Source organism: Anolis sagrei, chromosome 3 (assembly GCF_037176765.1).
Source record: "Anolis sagrei isolate rAnoSag1 chromosome 3, rAnoSag1.mat, whole genome shotgun sequence".
NCBI lineage: Eukaryota > Metazoa > Chordata > Lepidosauria > Squamata > Dactyloidae > Anolis > Anolis sagrei.
In genome coordinates, this window is record NC_090023.1 from 29340279 (window position 1) to 29365300 (window position 25022).

Consider the following 25022-nt stretch of genomic DNA (forward strand, 5'->3'; position numbering starts at 1 on the left):
TATGTTTCAACTTAAGAGGCGGAAGAAAAAGAAATCAAAAGATTCCAAGTTAGTGTGCATGAAAAATGATCATATATCAAAAAAGACATATTGATAATCACAGCTGACTTGAAAATAGAAGTAGGAAGAACAGTAGAACCAAACTCAGTATTTAATCTAGGAGCAATGCATGAACCAGGAGAGCAACTTACTATATTTTGCAAATCATAAAGTTTGCTCACTATAAACACATTTGTTAAGTAAGCAACTTAATAGATGACTCTCTGAGTCACAAACATCTAAAGATCCAAAGTGGAAATCAAATAGACTATATAATTGGAAGAAAAAGATGTAGAAACTGTTCTATTTCCATATAAAATAAGATCAGAAGCAAATTATCACAGACCATGAATTGCTACTACTGAAAATCACAGTAAAGCTAAGCAGGACAATTAAATTATCATAACACAAAGATATAATCCAAAGAACATCAACAAAAATTTTAAAGCGCATGTGAAGGTGAGATACAAACTATCAAGCCTCAGACCATCAATCAAAAGAACTATCAACCAAATCCAAAGTGAAGATAATTGGTGGAAGGTTTTTTAGAATAGCACAATCTGGAAAATTCGGAAAATGGACAGGTAGAAAATCAACTTATTTGAAATGGGGTCCTGGAGGAAACTTTTACAAGTACTGCTGACTTCAAAAACAAACAAACAAACAAATAAATGAGTTCAAGAGCAAATCAAGCCTGACTTCTCACTAGAAGCTAAAGTGATTTAACTGAAGCTCTTGAACTTTGGACACATCATAAGATGACATGCCTGACTAAAAATGTTTGGTAAAGTGGAAGGATGAAGGCACTTCAATGGCAGATTTAAAGGAATCAAGAAAGCCCCTCGCTTACATAAGGTTTTCTAATCCCCTGAAAAGAATTTTTAGGCATTCAAAAAGAAAACAAAGTAAGAAACGTTCTTGAGGTTTTCTTCTGCAAGTGGCAGTAAATTCCAGATTAAGTTGATGAAAGCTTACTTCCAACCAAGAACAGCTTTTAATGTGCTGAGGACTCTGATATTTACCAGTATGTTCTACTATCAATGTTCTAGTACCAATGTAATATAAATTACATTATGTAATTTCACTGTATGAAGACAATTTCTACTACGCATAACAATGGAATAGCTTTTTATATTTTTACACATTAAGTCCACAGTCACATATTTTATGTCCTGATTTTTATCTCCTACATGCAGCTATCATTCCAGTCATGCAGATACACTAAGGCATACCCATCCTTTTTCCAACAAGTCGTTTCACACAGTATAGCACTACAAAACTGCATGCCACTGATATTTCTTGTGAAATCTGAGAAGAAGGTCTTAAGAAGGTCTAGGCTATTTGGATGACTGCATCCCCTTATACCTGCTAGGGCCCTGAGACCTTCAGGAGAGCCCCTTCTCTCAGTCCCACCTCCATCTCAAGCTCAGTTAGTGGGAATGAGAGAGCGGGCCTTCCTTTTTGGTAGCTGCCTCTCAACTCTGAAACACTCTGCCCAAAGAAGCCAGAATGGCCCCCTCCCTGCTATCCTTCTGACAGCAGGCTAAAACCTTTTTATTCAGGGAGGCTTTTAAAGAAGGTTTTAAAAATTATGTCAGAGGGTGCTGTAGTTTTATATGTGTTTATGGATTTAATCTGAATTATTTTTAATTCTAATGATGTTTTAATATTTGTATATTTTAAATTGTATGCTGATATTTATGTTAAGTCGCTTTGAGACTCCTAAAGGAGAGATAAAACAGAGTATAAATAAATAGAAGAAGAAGAAGAGGGGGGAAACGCATTGCTACAGGCAATGTTTGTTTTGAATTATTTAAAATGGAAATGATTCAGCTTTTTGAGGTATATTTCATTCACTCTTTTCTTGACCTCTATTTTACTTTCTTACCTGGATGCAACAATAAATTCTGAAAGAATTGAACATGTTTTTGACACTATGGAGACATTTAACTTACGTTAAAATTGTGTAATGCTCAAAGATGGTCGTAAAAGTACACATACATTCCAGTTCTAACATGGTAGTATATAATGATTCCGTGATAACTTTACAGCTCTTGAAACTAGCATGTGTTCACTATAGAACTTAAAATTGATTGAGGTTGAACAGGCAGTTTTCCTTTCTACTGGAGTTTCTCTATTATGATGCTTAACCTATCTTTATGAATAAAGAGTGATGTAATTTTTCAAATTAAGAATGCTATACATTTTCAAAATTATCTTATGGACTGACAGGCTACCTTTGCTTTTCAATAAAGTCAAGTCAACATCTATTCCAGAGACATGTTTTTACCCTGATGATTTCAACATTTTGAGATGGTCTAAACGTAAATCCAAGTACAGTTTCCTATAGGATATATTTCTCACTAACGAACACAGTTTCCTCATTTACTCATAATGAAAAGTGGATTTGAACTATTAAAAAAAATCAAAAAGCAAACACTCATTTTGCCATGTTATATAAGAGACACTATTTTACTATGCATCGTATAGGACACTCCTTGCATTAGCATACAAGGATTTTGGTATCCACAGTGGGCCCTGGAACCAAACCCTAATGAATACCAAGGAACAACTGTATACATAAAATAGTAGAAACCATATATTTCACACTATTAATCAAATTTCTGTAAACAGTCATATGTAAGTCAATAAGGTCATTTTTTCAAATATGCTTTAAGTAGTATTAGTATGTGTAAATTAAATTTGCAAAAGCACATATGGACAAAGGAATAACCATTACAAATCTTGACAAGCAGAACATGAAAGTAATCAAATGCACATAAATGCTAGACTTCAACTCAGCAGTTACTCAGACAGTCATCCTACCTGAAAATCCCCAGAGTAGTTGTTGGGCTAAAACATAACAAAATGGATTTTGAGGAGGACAAATGCTGCTTTTGCTATTTAACATGATTTAATTAACAATACAATATTACCTTTTCTTTATGTTTTAGGGAGTTTTGATAACAACATCTCCATCCTACTCTGAATGTAATAAAATATATAAATATTATTTTTGATATTTTTGAAAAAGAAAATATGCTATTGTTCTACATATAAAATAGGTATTTTCACTTATATTATTATACAGACAAAGTATATAACCATGGAGATACTATGGCCTCATGGATATGTCATACGATTTTTTAAAGAAATATTTCATTCTTTTTCCTTTGATTTATATCTGTTCTTGCAATGTTTTATGCCCTGAGCAGTTCACACCAGTTTAATGCAGTTTTCTTTTATCTGAGTAATATGTACACCTTTTTACCTCTGCTTTTAGCAGCTTCTTTCAAAGCAGCCAGAATGTGAGGCTTCACGTCATCAGCAAGTAATCTTCCTTCAAAACCCGGGAAGAGGGATCTAGTATTTCATCAAAAAGGGAGTATCAATAAAGAAAACAATTTGTATTATTTTTCAAAGCCACAGATACAGGAAAAATGGTGATATTGGACTTTCTTCCCATAGAAAGTGGAGTAAAAGGTTTTATTACTCTCCCTGCTCACAACTGTCTTTCTTAAACCAGAGTTGGAATCCTATGGCCTTCCAGATAGTTTGTCTAAAAGGCACAGCAACATTACCCAACACAACTAAGGAATGTTTTGAAGTTGCACTCCAACATTAAATAAGAGATACAAAAATTCTTCTGTCAGCCGCACATGATCTTAAATTATTTCATTAGTTTCAATCACGTAAACAAAGATAAAGTAGGATCACATTGTACATTAACATAACCCAACCCAAATGTTACAATACCTTCAAATGAACGAGGAGCTACAATGTCTGGATTTTGTATACAAAGGCAGAGTTTTCCTACAATAGTAGCAGTGAAGAAGAAATAGAAGCCAATATGATATATGTATGGATGCATTTTAAACATCACTTACTGCTTTTTAAAAAAGCAATGTGACGCCCAAATAAAGGTTAGGATTGTCATGTGCTGGGACAAGAGTTTACATTTTTCCCATCCCTACATATGCAACCAGCAATGAAAGCTGTCTTTTCCAACAGCTGTTATTTGTCCAAGTAGGGAATCCAGTGCTAGTTCACCCTTAAGGAAAACAGATGCTTTGAAGAGGAGAAAGATCTTAATTGTAAATATTGTACAAGGAAAACTGGTTCAACGGAAAATTATTAACAGTCCCATCCATACACATCACTGTGTCCTGAGAAGAAGGACAGGCATATAAATGTCATCCACTTGTTTTTTTATATTGTTTGGTACTGAGTGGATGGGAAAATAGATTAGCAAAATGCTCACAATACATGACAACTATTTACAGAAACATGATTATAAAGGTTGTAACTGAGTGTGAAGGTGTCAACCCCAACTTCTTTCCCATAGTCTTTGGCACTTGTCATTCATTTCTTTTCCTTCACCATTGCTTTTGTGCATGCTCCTTGAAACTCTTCATTGTATAAAAAGTTAAAGTTTAGAGAACATGTCAATATTTCACCACTGTTCCTGTTTAGCTATGCTGTTCTCCTATCTGTATATCGACAGGTATTCTGGGCCCTTTCTTTTCCAGCATGACACATTTTTCATCCCCTTAGCTTATGTTTTGTCAGTTGTAAACAGCTCTGACAGCAGGTAGGAATTAGAGCTTCAGTTGATGCCCTGAAGGCAGTTATTATACTTTATTACCCCAGAGAAAAAGAGTGCAATTCTCCAATGATGTCCATGAGGAAAAGGGTCACATAAAGTCTTTCTTCCATCTATAAACTTGCGGGTTACATTTCCCCCTCTTCCTATGCTACAGGGTTCTAGAGCTGAAGGAAAACAGACAAGCCTGCAAAGCTGTGTGATCCTGATGTACAAGATAAGCCTAGTTTAGGATTAAAAATTTAAGCACATAAAATTTTATTTACAAATAAACTGTAAAATAAAGTATTATGCTATACGTACCTTGGGTAACTCTCTGAAGTTATGTAAATTGCATCTTGATCTGATGCAGATGAAGAGAATGAAGTAAAACTTCCATTTTGTAAGGGCAAAAGCTCAAGTCCAATAAGTTCATTATAGTTTCCATCACTAAGCACAAAGTCTAAGATGTGCAGTTTTGCATCAGCAGGTCCCTTATGTCCAGACTTCCTTAACACTTGACGCACTGTACCAGGAGTCACTTTTTTCACAGGCTTTGTACTAGAAACAATGAGGTCAACTGCCTTAGCGATATTGTCCGGTACTTTAGCAACTTCTTTCCCTGAGTCCTGGAGGTAGTTTAATACAGCTTGGGTGAATTCCAAGCTTTCATCCATTTCTGAGAAGTATACTTCTTCCACCTTTATCCATTTATTACTAATGGAATAAATAACTTCATTCTGGAATAACTCTTTCAAAAGAGGTTCGATAATTGACTCCCAGTGAACTTTTATTTTGTTCTTTTGTGGCCACAGTCTGTAAATTCTGTCAGCTGACAGAGGAAAATCTGAATTCTCTTCTGTTTCCATTCGTTTAATTGCTTCCAATATAAGAGTTGCATAAGCTTTAGGAACCATATTGGTCACAAGAAGTTCATTCCACAAGGCTGCTGGGTCTCGCCACTGATCAAGCTCCCTCCATTTGATGCTTCTTCTGTTATCAGTAAGGCCAAAAAACCCACTAACATGAACTGGGAGGCCTGTCTTACTTTCCTCCCCAGGTGGTAAAGGAAGGAAACAAAACGCTCTTCCTGAAAATTCTGCCGCAGCTCCTTTTCCCTCTCCGTCACTTGATAAAGACATAGCTATACCAATCGTTGGGATATATTTCAAGTCATCAGCCAAACAATCCAGATCACTACACATTCCTCTTCCCCCAACACTGTTGCATACCAACCAGGATGTCTTCTGTGCATCTTTAATACTCTCATCTTCTAGAACAATGTTTATGTGGTACGTCACGCATGTTACACTATTACTTGGAATGCCTTTACAATACTGGTTTATTGCACTTCCCAAAATCTTGATTGAGTTGGGTTTTTCATGCTTCAAAGCTTTGTTCTCACTGGCAGTTACTCTAAAAATCAGTCGCTCCGTCCCATCAGCTTCCCTGACATGTAAGGAAACATCTTGCACACTTTTAAGAAACAGAAGAACAGTGTCTGCATCTGCTCTGAATGAGTCAAACAATTCTAGAACCTTTTCTTTGTTATAAATATTGCTACTCAGCTGGGAAGGCTGCTCACGAAGAGGAAATCGGAAAAATGTACCAGGGAAATGTCCATTTTTGAAGGTTTCTTTGGTGCTTCCAAACACACCAATGAAAGGGGCAAACTGGTCAGTCAATTCATTCATTTCTTTGAGGTCATCTTTGAGATTCCAGCATTGGCCTGATTCATGAGGTCCAAAAAGTGTCTGATGTGGGTCCAGCATTCCAATTTGGTCACCACTGAATATACTAGGGACATCTATAAAATAAAGGCAAAATATGTTTAGTATTGACAGAAAAAAATATTCTTAAAAATATCTTGAATATCTCCAATACAACACACTAACACACACTCTAAAACTGCAATAAAGAAAACCATCAGGAAAGTCCAGGAGCACCATACCCACATTCCTTTTCAATTTCCTGGTTGATTACATTTCGCAAAATATCCTGTCATTGTTTTACAGTAAAATTCATCTGATGGACAACATCCATTTCCATTAAATAGCTGCTTCTTGTTAAATCTACTTTTTAAAGTCAAGATGCATGCGTAAATGGTGCATGTATCTATTCAAATGACATTTCAATGCTTTAAAAAAAAACAGTTTTGCTACAATACCTGTAATATGATAAACCGAATTAAATCCAATTCCAAATCTTCCAACTTTAAGAGGGTCATCTTTCTTTCTGCTTCTAGCTATCTCCTGAATACCATGCCAGTCCTCAGGGGTAAAAATAGCATTGTTGTATACATAAAGTGCAGGGCCTGAACAAAGAAAGCAAAATAATTGTAAAATATGAGATTACTAGGAGGAATAGCTAAATGATTTCACATAGAACAAAACTACTAAATAATACAATATTGATATGCTAAAGTGAACTTTGATCTCAGTTGATTCCTAATTCTAATGTGAGCTTCAATAATACAGCTATTCTCTTGTAACAAACATACCATTTACACTCAAGTATAAGCTGACCCGAATATAAGTCGAGGTACCTAATTTTACCACAAAAATCTGGGAAAACTTATTGACTCAAGAATAAGCCATGGATGGGAAACGCTGTAGCTACTGGTAAATTTCAAAATAAAAATAGATACCAATAAAATTACATTAATTGAGGCATCAGTAGGATAAATGTTTTTGAATATTTACATAAAACTGTAATTTAAGATAAGGCTGTCCAACTCTGATTAAATCGTTATTCTAACCATCTTCTATGTAAATGTGCTTACGTATCCTTCCAATAGTAATAAATAGAGTTAAATAATAAATGTAATAACAATAATAATAGAGTAGAATAACTGCAAGAATAATGGAGTAATAAATGTAATAGTAAATAGAGTAAAATATTAAATGTAATAATAACAATAATACATAGAGTAAAATATAAATGTAATAACAACAATAATCTAATAATCCCCATTGTTTATTTTAACTACAGTATACATTTTGGGAAAAATGCTGTGTGTATATGAATAAGGAAAACTGGGAAAGACTGACTAGGGAGGTGGATGGGAAAGAAGGACTTTAAACGAGAAAATGAGGTGGAAAGGAGGTAACTGAAAACGTAGGACAGAGTGGGATGGGAAGGGGGTAACTGGTTTCGGCAGTGGCCAGGGCTGCTTTTGCACTGTTAAAGCTTGTGCACCAGCTGCACCCGTACCTTGGGAAGTCTGATCTGGCCATGGTGGTTCACGCTCTGGTTACATCCTGAATAGACTACTGAACGCACTCTACGTGCGGTTGCCTTTGAACACTGTTCAGAAACTTCAATTAGTCCAAAGGACGGCAGCCAGGTTACTTATTGGAGCAACATACAGGGAGCATACCACCCCTCTGCTGTGTCAGCTCCATTGTGCCGGTCCACTTCCGAACACAATTCAAAGTGCTGGTCTTGACCTATAAAGCCCGATTCGGTTCCGGCCCAACTTACCTGTCTGAATGTATTTCCCTCTACGTCCCGCCTCGCAGTTTAAGATCGTCCGGGGAGGCCCTGCTTTCGATCCCGCCAGTCTCGCAAGTGCGCTTGGAGGGGACAAGGGACAGGGGCCTTCTCGGCGGTGGCCCCACACCTGTGGAACTCACTGCATGGCGAAATCAGGTTGGCGTCTTCCCTCCTTTCTTTCAGAAAGAAGGTTAAATCATGGTTCTGGGGCCAGGTCTTTGGAGAGCAAGTATGACAGAACTTTGGATGTTGAATCAGACTGGAATTGGCTATATGGATTGATGACAATGTTTTTATGGTGTTTTTAACTTAATGTTCTATTTACTGTTTTAAACTGTTGTTATATTTGTTTATATTTGTATTATCTTGTGGCATTAAATTGTTGCCAGTGTAAGCTGCCCTGAGTCCCCCCTCGGGGGTTGAGAAGGGCGGGTTAGAAATGTGGGAAATAAATCAATAAACTCAGGGGTTGAGAAGGGCGGGTTAGAAATGTGGGAAATGAATTAATAAACTGGGGAAGGGGGAAGGACTGAGTTGTGAAAGGGGGGCTGGAAACTGGGAAAGATTTGGATGGAAAGGGGACTGGAAAATAAAAAAGTATATATATATATATATATATATATATATATATATTATTTTACTCTATTATTACTACATTTATTATTTTACTCTATTATTATTGGGTAAAGCTGGGGAAATTGGGGTGGGAAAGGTGGGCAGCTGGAAAAGATTGGGATGGGGAGAGGAAGATTGTGAAATGAGCAAGACTGGGGTGCAAAAGGGGGGCTGGAAAGGTGGAAAGATTGGAGTAAGAAGGGGGCAAGTGGAGAAGTGACAAAGATGAGGTATGAAAGTAGGCTGGGAAAGTAAGAAAGACTGGGATGAGAAAGATGGGCTAGGAAAGTGGGAAACTGTGGTGGGAAAAAGGGCAAGCCTGAAATGGGAAAGACAGAGTGGAATCTGTGAAAGGCGGGGATAGAAAAGGAGCTGGAAAAGTGGGAGTGAGGGGCTGGGGGTAGTAAAGATTAGAGTAGGAAGAGGGAAACTAGAAAAAAGGGGAGACTGGGGTGGGAAAGGAGTGCTAGAAATGTTGGGCGGGGGGGGGGGGGGGGGCTGAGGTGGGAAGATGGGAAGGGAGGAAGTGGAAAGGACTGAGGAGAGGAAGGCCCTCCTCTGCTCTCGGCCGAGCAACCCAGCTGGGTCACTCTGCTGAGAGAGGAGAGGAAGGCATGCGTGGGGCGAGGGATAAGGAGAGAAGGGCATGTACAGGGCAAGGGAGAAGAAAAGAAAGGTGCACAGGGGGCAAGGGGAACAGAGGGAAAGACGTGCACGGGGTGAGGGAGGAGGAAAGAAATGTGCGTGCAGGGCGAGAGAGAAGGAGGGAAAAGCATGTGCAGTGAGAGAGGATGAAAGAAAGGTGCAGCGAGGTAGGAGGAAAGAAAGGAGAGCTGGGTTGCTGTGTGGAAAGGTGAGTGTCCTGGTGGGAAGCCCTTCTTTCTGCCTCACGCCTTTCCACCAGGACCCTCACCTGAGTACAAGTCGAGGGGGTCTTTGTCAGCCTAAAAGAAGGCTGAAAAGGTTGGCTTATACTTGAGTATATACGGTTCTTTCCACTGTAAATCTTTGTTAGCAAAAAGGCAAATAGTTTAGATTACAGTGCATGTTGAAAGCATGTCACCTTGATAACCAAACTGAAGGATCATGAATGAATCTTTGTGGAAAAAAAATACAAATGAGATATTTTACCTTGGTATTGGGCCATGTCTTTAGACCAGAGAGACTCTGTTCCATATTGTGTTTCATCATATAGAAACCTAACTTCTGTGGCACCAGCATCTTCTGCATTCTGAATCAATTCCTGAAAACAAATATATTATTGGAGTGGTTGAATCACATCATTTTCTTTCTACTTTGTAGCCCTTCAAATGGTTTTCTTTCTACTTTGTAGCCCTTCAAATGCTTAATTATTCAAGGTAAAATTCCAAGTTATATTGGGAAATTCATTACTTGCAAAACAGGATTGTTTTATATATCTATACGAGTAAGTGCATGTATTTTTTCTAAATCAAAACTTGATAAATAAAATATTTCTCACATGAAAAGTAATACAGAAATATTGTGCTTACAAAGATTTGTGAGTTGCCCTTTCAGGTGCACTAATTAATTGATTCCGAGTTCAGTATGACTGATATTTTATTATTGCTGTCAAACTAACAGTTTGGTTGAAACTGGCAAGCTAAAATTAAACATAGAAACAAAACTTTACTATCTTTTTAGATGTTAAAAAGAGGAAGGTGGTGAAAAGGAGTCAAGTGCAACATTTTTGTGTCTTGTTTACCATGGTTTTCTCATCCTGTTTTAACAAGATAATTCAGTAACATGGGAATAAGTAAGTACATCTTCAATGTAGTGGCTTTTATCCTTCAAGAAACAAGCTGCCTTCATCCCTCTTCTTTGACATTTTTAGCAAATTTGAGCTAAATAACTAAAACAGCATTTGCCGATTGTTTTGAATACTTTTTTTCTAGAAGAAAAAGGAGCATGAAAAAACTAATCTCTTATGCAACCTTAATATTTATTTATTTATTTATTTACTGCATTTATATACCATCCCCCTTAGCCCACAGGTGACTCGGGACGGTTTATAATATTTCCACACATTTTACATTTACCACTGTAAAAATCATCACGCATGCTAATATTGAATGTTTTACCTTAAGAATTTGCCCTCCTTCGGGATATCTTCTTAAAATATCTTTAAGGAAATCAACAAGTGGTGGAGTTGTTTGTCCAAAACGGCCTAGATATGTAGAAGAAAGAAAGATGCATCCATATTTACTTATTTATTTATTTGCAACATTTCTACTTTGCCTTTCTCACCCCAGAGGGACTCAAATATAATATAAATATATTTAAAAGATTAAAAATATTTTTTACTGAAGACCCATATGTTATCTATCATAACATTGCATCATATCATGGTTTCAGATTCCTTTTGAAATTTTACAGGTCACAAGCGAAGGTTGAAATCATACACACAACCAAGAGTGTATTCTTCTGAATCCAGCAAATGTTATTTCTGAGCAAATATGCACAGGACTGTTCTACTTGAAATTTAACTCTTAGGTGTTATACCATACAGAATTTGTAATGAGGCCATGCCAGATTTTATTCTATTTTTGGGAATAGGTTGTGGAACATATTAAGTACATTTTAATAACAGTTTACAAAAGAGACTTGAAATAATTAATTTTGGAGAGTTCCTAGAAAGCCTTAATTGTGTGAAGCTCATTGATAGCAGAGCATTTCATACATGAAAGGAAATATAACAATATCAAAGTTTTGTATAATTTGTACAAGTTACACAGCTGGTAATAATTGAATTAATTGTGTATACAAGAAGAAATATGATGAAGAATTATATGGAACTCCAGGGTCAGATTGTGACTCAAGTTGTCAACCTTACTTTAATTGGACAGTACTACCTTTTGACATGGATCAGTGGGAGGGACCTGGCTATAACTTAGGTTGCAACTCTATTTATGTTACATTAAAGCAAGCCTCACTAAATTAAGTGGGATGATAACAGAGACATTGCAATGTTAAGACTAAATTGGAATGCTAATTAGACTTTAAAAAGATTAAATGTATGAATGGGACTGATATGTTTTTATCTAACCACTGATTCAAAGGATCTGCTCTTGTTGGAATTCTCAATTGGAATTAGGCTCTTGTCTGAATATCCACATTTATGGATACTGCATGGACTTGGATTGGGAACCATTTCAAAGTAGATGCAAGATGAGGGCTTCAGAAACAACACAAATCATGTTTTGTAATTTGAAGATAGATGTTCAATTTGAGCATTTGCCAAGATTTCACAATAAACACAAGTTGAAATTTAAATATGAAAAAGAAATATGTACAAGCTTTTCTGGATTTGAGATTTTAATATTGGGTCTCGTAATCTGATGCTAATTTAAGATGAAGATCTAAGATTTAAGAGAAAAGTACAGGCTAAAAAAATATCAGAAATCATTTACTATACCTCCGCCTTTTAGTCCCTTTGACAAAAGATTTAGAAATACATGATTCTGAGAAGTTTGAAGGTCCCCCACCTCAACACAATCTGATAACTGAAAGGAAAAGAGATTTTTTATTATGTTTGGCAATCTGAATGTGCCAAATGTCAAAACATAAATAAACTACTTTGGCCTCTGATTATGCCAATCAGCAATTTACTAATTACCAGTGATAAGTCAAAAATTCATCATGATATATATTGCAACCTGATGAGACAATGTCATGTTAATAGTGGAACAGGAGAGTATCACTTATCTGTCCTTCGCTTATCCGATAGTTCGTCTTATCCAACACGCTTATCCAACGCCCCCCTTTTCCTCCAGCATTTTCCCTTCAATTAAAGGAGTGCTCCCCAACTCTCTCTCCATTCCCAATAAGTGAAGAATGCAAGAATTAAGATAAGCCCCGTCACTAGCCTATTTCCATAAGGACCTGAAAACCCAGTGGTTCGAACAAGAAAGGAGATTCCATCTGAACATGAGGAAGAACTTCCTGACTGTGAGAGCTGTTCAGCAGTGGAACTCTCTGCCTTGGGGTGCGGTGGAGGCTCCTTCTTTAGAAGCTTTTAAACAGAGGCTGGATGGTCATCTGTCAGGAGTGCTTTGAATGCAATATTCCTGCTTCTTGGCAGGGGGTTGAACTGGATGGCCCATGAGGTCTCTTCCAACTCTATGATTCTATCATTCTAGGCTTTTGGAAATGATTAGCTCCAGGTCCTACCATGGCCATTAGTTAGGTCCTCATTCTGTGCTCTACCCACTTCCCCAGCCCCCTGCTACCTCATTGTACCAGTCCAGCCCTCTTATAGCTATTCAGCAGACCCTGGTAATGAATAGTTAGTGCCATTACTTAAGGTCCTGTTTCTGCACTTTTCCCATTTCCCCTGCCCTATGTTTTCTCACTGACTCAGCCCCTTACAGCTGCGCAGCAGGCCTTGGAAATAACGACAGGTCCCACCCTGACATCAGGCAGGACCATGCTTGCATCTTACCCACTCCCTGGGCCCTAGTCTACTTCGTTTCTGCAAATCCAACTCTCTCATAGTTGCTGAGGCCCACTCTGGAACGCGGACTATTGATAACTGAACTTGCCCAATGGAAATAGTGCTGAACTGGCTTTTAATTTACATATGTGTGTCTACGTTTTTATGAACGTTCGGTATGTCTGTATGTAAGTGAAATGCTTTTCCTATGTTGGAAACCGCCCTGAGTCCCTTCAGGGAGATAGTGCAGTATACATATAAAGTTTTATTTATTATTTATTAAGATAAGACAAGGAGGAGGGAGGAAAGGGGAAAAAGAGGCAGGACCAGAAGCAGAAGTAGTGTTGGGCATAAGACAGCAACACAAATACATTTTCCCAGTAGAGCTCAGAAAGATAAATACTGTTTAAACACTGACCAGAAACCCTGGTTTTTAAACTGTTTAATCTGCTTCAATGCCCTGAGATTTTTTGATATAGGCAAACTCTAAATATTTTAATTAATAAATAATTTTTATGAAGCACAAGAAAATGTGGAAATTGTTTTTTAATTAATTTTTATTCGAGAAAACAAACCAACAAATCTACAAACAAAGGTAAAGTCCGCAGTACATTTTTTCTTACAGTTGTATATGCTGAAATTATTCATTATTGGATGGATGAACAAATACATAAATAAACCTCCCTCAACAGATAGAAAACTGCCAAGACACCAGATAGCTCACCTCTCTTCCTTGATAGCATAGGCGCTGTTCAGCCACAGGAAAACCTGTCTCTGGATAAATTAACTCTTTTATGGCTCCCACAGACACTGAAGAAGGCACCTCAAACGTCCTGCAGCCCACATAGTCATGAAGCACAGTGACCGTGGCTGACCTACACCAACAACAAGCAAAGGAAGTTTTATTAGAATGACAGCAAAAATAAAACAGAACATCTAAGACAAACGGAAGAGAGTGGGCCCTTGGTATCTGCTAGGGTTCGGTTCCAGAAACCCTTGTGGATACCCAAATCCGTGGATGCTCAAGTCTCATTATACACAATGACATTCTGTATAGAAAATGTCATAATTAATTTTGTTATTTGGAGTTTTTCTGGGGTAGGGGCAAATATTATCAAGCCGGAGATAGCTGCATGCGTAGATTCAGAATTCATGGATATAAAGGTCAATTGTGATAAGTTTTATTTTTACTAAATGCTTTTATTTTCTTTATATGAATTTTCAATTGAACACATCCAAAACAGAGTATCTGGAGTGTGGCTTTCAAATTGGAAAAACAATTCAAATTAATGGACAAGCAATTTAATTATCTTGGGTCGCTGGCCTCCATAGATGGTGACACAATGCCGGACGTACAGCCACCGGGACTGTGGCGCATCTGGCTGGGAGTCAGCTGCATTAAGATCACTACTGACCGAAAGGTCATGAGTTCGAAGCCAGCCTGGGTCAGAGTGAGCTCCCAACCAAAATTGTATAGCTTGTTGTCAACCTTTGCAGCCTGAAAGACAGTTGCATCTGTCAAGTAGGAAATTTAGGTACCACTTATGTGGGGAGGCTAATTTAACTGATTTACAAGGCCATAAAAATCTCCAGGAAATATGCAAAGAATAAGGAAAGTACTTCATCAGTATCACAAACGGACGAAAAAGCGACAGCTCCCCTGGTAGCCAGAAGCTGGAATGTTAAATACCCTCTGAATGTCTGTCTATAGATATTGTTTGCCTATGGCATTGAATGTTTGCCATTGTAATCCGTCCTGAGTCCCCTGCGGGGAGAGAAGGGTGGAATAGAAATACTGCAAATAAATAAATAAATAAATAAATGCAGTCTAGTTGAAATGACGGCAAATTACAAGCATTTTGTGTGACTCAGAAATGACTGAACAACTCAAGGCTAAGCTCTACACTACAGCTGTTTGCCCAGTAGCCCTCTATGGGGCTAGTGCTGGCCAGCAACCAAGAAACATGAACAAGCCCTTAACACAATGGAAATGAAAATGCTGAGTAGGACACTTGGCTTAACACTTCTTGACCATGTGCCAAATGATGACAGGAAGCAAGACTACAGTGGCACATCCATGTCATGAGAAGAGAACCAACATGAGTAGAACAAACGGCACTACATTTGGGGATTGCAGGTCAACAACAACGTGGATGGCTAAAGAAAAGATGGATGGACACCACCAATGAAAACATACGTGCTGCCAACCTGACACTTGAGGATGGCCAAAACAAAGCCTACTGAAAACAACAGATACAATGCTAACCTCCATTGGGAAAATAGCATAGAAAGAAGATATGGGTCTTCCAAACTCAATATAATGATCAGTATTTAAGTCTCTTACCTTGCAATTTGAAAAAAATGAATTTACCCTTTTCATTGATATTTATTTATTTCCAGCATTTCTACCCCGACCTTCTCAACCCCCGAGGGGAGACTCAGACCGGCTTACACTGGCAACAATTCAGTGCCACAACATACAAACAATTATAACAAATATAACAGCAATTTAAAACAATAAACAGTAAGTTTAAAACAATTTAAAGATTTATTATCAAGCCATATAACCATTTCCAGTCCAGTCCAACCTCCAAAGTGCTGTCATACCTGTATGTAATGGTGATACATTCAATGAATTCTACTATATAAAATCAAAATCTCCTTAGCTGATACAGAAGTCAAAAGAAACTCAGTGTGTCTATATGTTGTGCATGCCTTCAAGTTGCCTGTCAGCTTAAGGTAACTCTTTGAACTTAATAGGAATTTCCTTGGCAAAGAATATTTAGAGGTGATTTTACCAGTCCCTTCCCCAGACATATAGCCCCATAGTACCTCACACTGGCAGTCACCCATCCAGGTAGTATCTCTGCTTGGTTTGCAAGACCACGTAGAATCTGGTACTTTTAGGAATTTAGATCACGAAGGAAACTGCTATATGCCAAATGGGTGCATGCAGCTCAATACGGCCAAAACCGACTAGCCATGCAGATCTTCTATAGATAAAAACATTTGCTCCATGACTGAGTTTCCCACACATACTTATGGAATGCATGAGTAGAGATCTTTTCTATTTATGCAGCATTCATACGTGAAAAAGGAATACTACACAGGAATAGCAGGATGCAGAGATTAGTAAAGCATTCTATTCCACCTCTTATCCCTCTTCCTAGTTTGTACAGAAATGTCCATGGGGTCCATGTGGCACCAACAGCTCATGGGACTGGAAAAAAAAATCAAAAAGTGGTGTGGATCATGTAGGAAGCCCTTGTGGCTTCCTACATCATCCACTATTTATTTATTTATTTATTTACTTGCTTACTTACAGTATTTATATTTCTCACCCTACAGTGAACTCAGGGGGGATTACAATGCACATATACATGGCAAACATTCAATGCCATTTAGATATACAACATATATAGACAGACACAGATGCAATTTAACATTCCAGCTTTTTTCTGCCTCCATGTGGGTATGCTCGGTTTCAGCCACAAGGAGAGCTGCCGCTGGGTCCTTTGATGGAGTACTTCCTTGTTCTTCTGCATGCTCTTGGAAGGTTTTATAGCATTTTAAATTAGTTAAATTGGCCTCCCCGCATAAAGCAGTACCTAAATTTGGCAAATGCAACTGTCTTTCAGGTTGCATAGGTCAACAGCAAGTTAGACTATTAATGGTCGGGAGCTTACTCCGACCCGGTCTGGCTTCGAATTCATGACTACAGCCCGGTCCTAATTCATATTCATTTTACAAGAGACAGGTAACTGGCAGATGGTATTCCCTCTTTTCTCAAAAAGCATTCTCCATCCTATGTGGCCTTGGAACCTAAACGTGTTTAGTACCTGGAGGGGAGCCCAACAAAGCTCAGGTGCTGTTGATTATATTTCAGAGGAAGAACATAGCAAATCTATCTCTGAGTATTCCTTGTCTAAAAGAAAAGGCTATGAAATTCAAAGCATAGCCATAAGTCAACAAGTGATTTGAAGGCACACATACATATGCACATTCTTAAATGGGTTTCATGCTGTCTATCTGCTGGACTCTTCAGTGCAAAGAAACCATTGTATATCAAAGACAGTATCTGATCTTATAAACTAAGCAGGATCATTCTTGGACAGTAGGCCAACAATGATTACCAGATGCTGCCGTCAATTTCAGAGGAAGGATTGGGCAAAACCACCTCAGAGTATTCCTTGCCTAAGAAAATTACAAAATTTATGGGGTTGTCATAACTAGACAAGTGACTGGATATACACACTCTCCTAAATACTCTTTATATGTAAAACATTCACTGTTGTTGTTTATGCTTTATATAGCTCCATCATGGAAGAGTTATCATGGGGGAAAGGTGTCTCAACTGAAGCTTTCTCACCAATCCTTGTCTCCGCAACAAGCCAATATTGGGTTGTTGTAGGTTTGTTCGGGCTATATGGCTGTGTTCTAGAGGCATTTTCTCCTGACGTTTCACCTGCATCTATGGCAAGCATCCTCAGAAGTAATGATGTCTGTTAGAACTAGGAAAAGGGGGTTTATATATCTGTGGAATGACCAGGGTGGGGTAAAGGACTCTTGTCTGTTGGAGCTAGGTGTGAATGTTTCAACTGACCACCTTGATTAGCATTTGATTGCCTGGCAGTGCCTGGAGTAATCTTTTGCTGAGAGGTGATTAGATAACCTTGTTTGTTTCCTCTCTGTTGTTGTGCTGTTCTAATTTTAGAGTTTTTTTAATACTGGTAGCCAGATTCTGCTCACCCTCATGGCCTCCTCCCCTCTGCCGAAATCGTCCACATGCCCGTGGACCCCAATGGCCCCTCCGTGCAGTCCGACATGGCGGCCGCCGGATGGTCAAACACTTTAGCATCCTCAAATAACATGCTGTGTCCAGGTTGGCCCATCAGGCGCTCCGCCACGACCGATCTCCCCAGCTGAAGTAGTCTGCAGTGCCTTCCATGCTCCCCGACTCATGCCCGGGCGTTGCGCTTGATGGTCCCTATGCAGACCCATCCACAGCTGCATGGCACACGGTAGAGAGGAAACAAACAAGGACATCTAATCATCTCTCATCAAAAGATTGCTCCAGGCACTGCCAGGCAAACAAATGCTAATCAAAGTGGTCAGTTGAAACATTCACACCTAGCTCCAACAGACAATAGTCCTTTGTCCCACTCTGGTCATTCCACAGATATATAAACCCCTTTTTCCTAGTTCCAACAGACCTCACTACCTCTGAGGATGCTTGCCATAGATGCAGGTGAAACATCAGGAGAAAATGCCACTGGAACATGGCCATATAGTCCGAAAAAACCTACAACAACCCAGTGATTCCGGCATGAAAGCCTTCGACAAGCCAATATTTTTCAAAATTCAATTATCACAGGGGCAGAAAGTGAGGCGAAGTCTTCTGAACAGGGGCACACAGAGAAAAACAAACACCAGAGAGGTTTTAACCCTTCCCTATGGGATTCAAGCCATATACAGCGCTCTAGCTGGAGGTCAGCTGAAGCCCCCTAAGGACAGAATTGGGGCATACTTCCCACACAGAACCCCCATGACCAACAGAAAATACTTAAGGCCATCCAGTCCAACTCCCTTCACCAGGGCAAGAAAATGTAATCAAAGCCCTCCTGACAAAGAGCCATCCAGCCATAGATATAGATATATATGATTAACATGTACACAGATTTTTTATTATTTATTTATTTTCTATACTTGTATACCGCCTTTCTCAGCCTTAGCGGCGATTCAAGGCGGTTTACAAGTCAGTACACATAACAACAAAATACAAATTGTATTAAAACAGTATAAAACCACAATAGAAGCAATCTATATAAATAAAAATGTAATGTTCGTTTGTGGGATTAACAGAACTCAAAAACCACCGGACGAATTGGCACCAAATTTGGACACAATACACCTAACAACCCAATGTATGTCCTTCACTCAAAAAATTGATTTTGTCATTTGGGAGTTGTAGTTGCTGGGATTTATAGTTCATCTACAATCAAAAAGCATTCTGAACCCCAAGATATCTATGATTCACACATAGACAGGTATAGTATCATAGATTTGAAAGGGACCCCTAAAGAAGGACAATTATGTGTTGCATGATCCAGAGTAGGCAAACCAGACAATCACCACAAGCAAGAAATACGGTTTACCTACAAGCATAAAGAAATTACATATATTAGAAACCAGCACTTTCTCATTTATTTTCCAGTTCACCAGACTGGGCCACAGCAACGCGTGGCAGGGGGCAGCTAGTAGTATCACAAAGGGCTTTTGTAAGTTGGGCTGGGTGTGAATCTTTCAACTGACCACCTTGATTAGCATACAATGGGCTGACTGTGCCTGGAGCAAACTCTTCTTGAAAGGTGATTAGATGTCCCTGCCTGTTTTTCTCTCTGCTGTTTTTGCTGTTGCAATTTTAGAATGTTTTAATACTGGTAGCCAGATTTTGTTCATTTTCATGGTTTCTTCCTTTCTGTTGAAATTGTCCACATGTTTGTGAATTTCAATGGCTTCTCTGTGTAGTCTGACATGGTGGTTGTGAGAGTGGTCCAGCATTTTTGTGTTCTCACAAAAAATGAGTATTAAAAAATTCTAAAATTGCAACAGCAAAAACAGCAGAGAAAAACAAGCAGGGACATCTAATCACCTTTCAAGAAGAGTTTGCTCCAGGCACAGTCAGCCCATTGTATGCTAATCAAGGTGGTCAGTTGAAAGAGTCACACCCAGCCCAACTTACAAAAGCCCTTTGTCTCACCCTGGTCATTCCACAGATATATAAACCCCTTTTTTCCCAGTCCCAGCAAACCTCGCCTCTGAGGATGCTTGCCATAGATGCAGGCGAAACGTCAGGAGAAATGCCTCTAGAACATGGCCATGTAGCCCGAAAAAACCCACAAGAACTGAGTGATTCCAGCCATGAAAGCCTTCGACAATACATATACCATTACTACTGTGCTAGGGAGCCCACAGGCACATAACACAGAGGGAAAGCTCAAAAGCAAACCTCAGAGCTTTTCAAATACTGTTACGGACTGCCATTGGCTGCTGAAAGGCATTGCGTGGGCAGTGAAGATGCTCCTTCTGCCAGAGGGATGCACCACCTCCCCTCATCTTTACCCGCCTCTTTATGGCTCCCAGATGCCTCTCTGGTGCCACAAGGGAGAGCTATACAGGCAACACAGGAAAAGAAGCCCCCCTTGAAACCACAGCTCACTTTCCACGCGAGGAGCGCCATCAGCATCGCTGGGTTTCCTCTCAAAGTTTTGTATACAGCAAAGAAGGGGCGACTCAAGGCGCACAAAGCCCCGTTTCCCTTCTTCCTTCCCTCAGCCTCGTACTCACATGCCTCTTCTCCCTCCCGAAAAGGCCCCTGGCCCGGCCTCTTCTCCCCTCAGAGGGAGGCCCTTTCAATAAACCGTTAGGCGCCCGCCAGGCCGACACCGAAACGCCGCACATGAGGGACTACGACGAGGAGGAGGAGGAGCAGCAGGAAAGGGGAAGGCCCTGAGAAGCGCCGGTCAAGCGGCGGCTGAGGAGGGAGAGAGAGAGAGAGAGAAAGGGGGGCGTGTGTTTTCCGGACTGCGGCAAAGCGCCGGGAAGCGAGAGGGCCAGGCGAGGCGGGCCTTCTTCTGCCTCAGGGCTGGCCCTCCAGGACCTGAGGGAAGCAGCCAGTCGGCCTCCCAAGCTTGCCTCAGAAAGGCTTGGGATCCAAAGGTGATTTAGTCTATTTTGAAAGATTTTGAAAGTCAGCTGGGCCCACTCTGCCTGGGCTCAGAAAACAGTCTGGCCACCTCCACTCTGCATATGGTCTGCCTATGCTCAGAGACTATTACTGTTCTCAGAGGCACTCTACCTATGTGAGCTACTATGCTGAAGTATTCTCAGAAACAGTCTGGCCATGTCCACTCTGCCTATGCTCAGAGGCACTCTGCTTGTCAGAAGCCATGGCTGTTCTATGAAAGAGACTGGCCTTGTACACTCTGCCTGTGCTCAGAAACAGTCTGGCCACGTCCAGTCTGCATGTGGTCACTTTGCCTATGCTCAGAGACTATTACTGTTCTCAGAGGCACTTTATCTATGTGCACTAGTATGCTCAGGTATTCTCAGAAACAATCTGGCCATGTCCACTCTGCCTATGCTCAGAGGCACTCTGCCTGTGCTCAGAGGCCATGGCTGTTCTATCAAAGAGGCTGGCCTTGCACACTCTGCTTGTGCTCAGAAACAGTCTGGCCACATCCACTCAGCATATGCTCACTTTGCCTATGCTTAGAGACCATTGGTGTTCTCAGAGGCACTTTATCTATGTGCACTAGTATGCTCAGGTATTCTCAGAAACAATCTGGCCATGTCCACTCTGCCTATGCTCAGAGGCACTCTGCCTATGCTCAGAGGCACTCTGCCTGTGCTCAGAGGCCATGGCTGTTCTATCAAAGAGACTGGCCTTGCACACTCTGCCTGTGCTCAGAAACAGTCTGGCCACGTGCACTCTGCATATGGTCACTTTGCCTATGCTCAAAGACCATTGGTGTTCTCAGAGGCACTCTATCTATGTGCACTACTATGCTCAGGTATTCTCAGAAACAGCCATGTCTACTGTACCTGTGGTCATTCTGCCTATGGTCAGAGGCACTCTGGCTGTGCTCAGAGGCCATGGCTGTTCTATGAAAGAGACTGGCTATGCACACTCTGCCTGTACTCAGAAACAGTCTGGCCACATCCAGTCTGCCTATGGTCACTTTGTCTATGCTCAGAGACCATTGCTGTTATCAGTGGCACTCTACCTATGTGCAGTATTATGCTCAGGTATTCTCAGAAACAGTCTGGCCATGTCTACTTTACCTGTGGTCATTCTGCCTATGCTCAGAGGCGCTCTGTCTGTGCTCAGAGCGCCTGTTCTATGAAAGAGATTGGCCATGCACACTGCCTGTGCTCAGAAACAGTCTGGCCACGTGCACTCTGCATATGGTCACTTTGCCTATGCTCAGAGACTATTACTGTTCTCATAAGCACTCTATGTGCACTACTATGCTCAGGCATTCTTAGAAACAGTCTGGCCATGGCTACTTTACCTGTGGTCATTCTGCCTATGCAGGAAAGCACCCCTGACAGATGGCCATCCAGCCTGTTTATAAAAGCCTCCACCACACTTTGGGGCAGAGAGTTCCACTGCTGAACAGCTCTCACAGGCAGGAAGTTCTTCCTAATGTTCAGATGGAATCTCCTTTCTTGTAGTTTGAAGCCATTGCTCCACGTCCTAGTCTCCATGGCAGCAGAAAACAAGCTTGCCCCCACCCCCCATAACTTTCTCTCACATATTTATACATGGCTATCAAGCCTTCCCTTCTTCAAGCTGAACATGCCCAGCTCTTTAAGCTGCTCGCATTGGCCTTGTTCTCCAGACCCTTGATCATTTTAGTTGCCCTCCAATTCAAGGCAGGGCACAACACAGCCCAAACACATCAACATAAAATATATACAATAAAATACATATATTAAAACACATGTCACAAGACTGAAATAAGGCAGTAATGGAACATAAATTTAGAATTAATGGTTTGAAATTGACTAGGTAGTCCTGGTGGTAGAGATGGGTCTTTAGTCGTGATTTTAATTCTTTCAGCTCATTATACCACCACTCATAGAAACTGATGACTTTCACTCTGACTATGAACATTGCCTATAGTCACTCTACCTATGCTCAGAGGCAGTATTGGCAATGCAACATTCACTTCTGTTTCACCTTGTACACATAGCCTGAAGATAACTGTATACATTATATTTTTAATTTTGTGTATGAAGCAGTAAAATAATATGATTGTCCTTCCAACCCTGTTATACGCCTGTGAAACGTGAACTGTCTACAGACGTCACACTCAACTCCTGGAATGATTCCATCAGCATTGACTCCGGAAAATCCTGCAAATCTCTTGGGAAGACAGATGGACAAATATCATAGTGCTGGAAGAAGCAAAGACCACCAGCATTAAAGCAATGCTCCTATGCCATCAACTCTGCTGAACTGGCTATGTTTTCCGAACGCCCGATCACTGTCTCCCAACGCAGTTGCTCTACTCCCAACTCAAGAACGGAAAACAGAATGTTGATGGACAGGAAAAGAGATTTAAAGATGGGCTTAAAACTAACCTTAAAAACTGTGGCATAGACACTGAGAACTGGGAAGCTCTGGTTCTTGAGCACTCTAACTGGAGGTCAGCTGTGACCAGCAGTGCTGTGGAATTTGAAGAGCCACGAATGGCGGGTGAAAAGGAGAAACATGCCAAGAGAAAGGCGCATCAAGCCAACCCTGACCGGAACCACCTTCCACCTGGTAGCCGATGCCCTCACTGTGGAAGAACATGTGGATCAAGAATAGGGCTCTACAGTCACCTACATATCCACGGCCAAGACCCTACACTTGGAAGGCCATCATACTCGGACAATCAGGGATCGCCTATGTAAGCAGAATATAAAATGCACTGCATAACCCTGTATATGTTTATCTAGAACATAAATCCTATCTTCAATAGAACATACTTCAATGGAAATATTCATGATTTCAGATTAACATACCTCTACTGGGGATATTGCAGTGTGTGCAACAGCATGGAATCAACTTGTTTCTTTAGCAAAGCAGAAAGAAATTAATGGAAGGGATAGCAGACAACTGGAGGAAATCTATAACATCACTGTTCAGGTAACAACACTTTTTCCTTACATATATAATTTATGAGCTAATTTGTGTTAACTCTCACATCTACAAGATTATTTCTAAATAGAAGTAGTGTTATGAATTTTGCACATGTTTTTTATTTGCGGCTGTGACTTCATAGTGGATTATTATATTAAAGGAAGTTCTTATTATTTCAGAGTTCCTTATTTGATAAAATAGTTATGTTATGATCTCATAACATAACTATTTTATCTCAAACAGAATACAATATTAAAGTACTGATACTTGTATAATACTTTTCTAAACTGAAGTTTAAAAACAATCCATGAAATAACTAAAATATTTTAAGTTACAAATCAGAATAGGTTCCTCATCAACAATTTAAAGCCCAAAAGTATACAGTTGCCTGTGAGTTCATGCAGAGCTTACTCCCATCTAAGATGTTATTCGCTTTTATAGGTTGATTATTGGGAGGAATGTGGAGGAGATGCATTTGAACAACTTAGAATTTTATCATATGAGCAAGGCAAAATGGCATTGCAGGTCCCTAACAATGTTATGTACCTCCCACTAGCAGCCCCATTTGGTGATTCTCCCATCCTTAGTCATAAAACCTGTCCATAGCCATCAATCCCATTATGTTCCTGTCACCTACCATAGTGTGATGGGTCATTTGTGCTCTGTGCCAGCATGCCAACAGTGAGGTGATGTCAGGTGACAGGGTTCTCCTTCTTTCAACCTTGTAAACTGGCTGACTCCCCTTTATTTTATATTAGCTTTTCTTAATGTTTACAAACTATCTGAAACACTGTTGCAAGGATGAGCAATCTTAGAACTCCCCAGTATTTAATAGCTTTGTCGCAGCATTTCAGTCAAATATCATGTTGCATGATGTGAGAATGGTGCATGCCAGAATTTCCCCATCGGTACAACTGTTAAAAGTACAGGGAACTTAATATTGGAAAAATTGCACCTTCAGGCAGATAAATTGAAAGCGTCAGTGGATTATATTGGTTTAAGTGCTGGACTACAACTCTGGAGACCAGGGTTCAAATCCCTGCTTCACCATAGAAACCCACTGGAGAACCTTGGCTAAATCAAGCTCTCTCAGACTGTGGAGAATGTTTTGAAAATTAGACCCCAAAATTATGAATTATGACACATGA

General features: G+C 39.9%; 1 protein-coding gene across 4 annotated transcripts in view; it reads right to left on the reverse strand.

Moving 5' to 3' along the window:
• The window catches only part of SACS (sacsin molecular chaperone), a 66938-nt gene that overhangs the window by 15005 nt on the left and 26911 nt on the right, over window positions 1–25022 (reverse strand). For 3 of the 4 annotated variants that reach the window (XM_060770932.2, XM_067466574.1, XM_067466573.1), the window contains 7 exons: window positions 13906–14056; window positions 12165–12252; window positions 10831–10916; window positions 9863–9974; window positions 6789–6935; window positions 4946–6428; window positions 3311–3402 (listed from right to left, as the gene is read on the reverse strand). In XM_060770932.2, the coding sequence (XP_060626915.2) occupies window positions 3311–3402; window positions 4946–6428; window positions 6789–6935; window positions 9863–9974; window positions 10831–10916; window positions 12165–12252; window positions 13906–14056 (2159 nt within the window). Of the gene's footprint in view, window positions 1–3310; window positions 3403–4945; window positions 6429–6788; window positions 6936–9862; window positions 9975–10830; window positions 10917–12164; window positions 12253–13905; window positions 14057–20528; window positions 20748–25022 lie in introns of those variants that run through there. The other variant, XM_060770933.2, reaches the window with a different exon arrangement.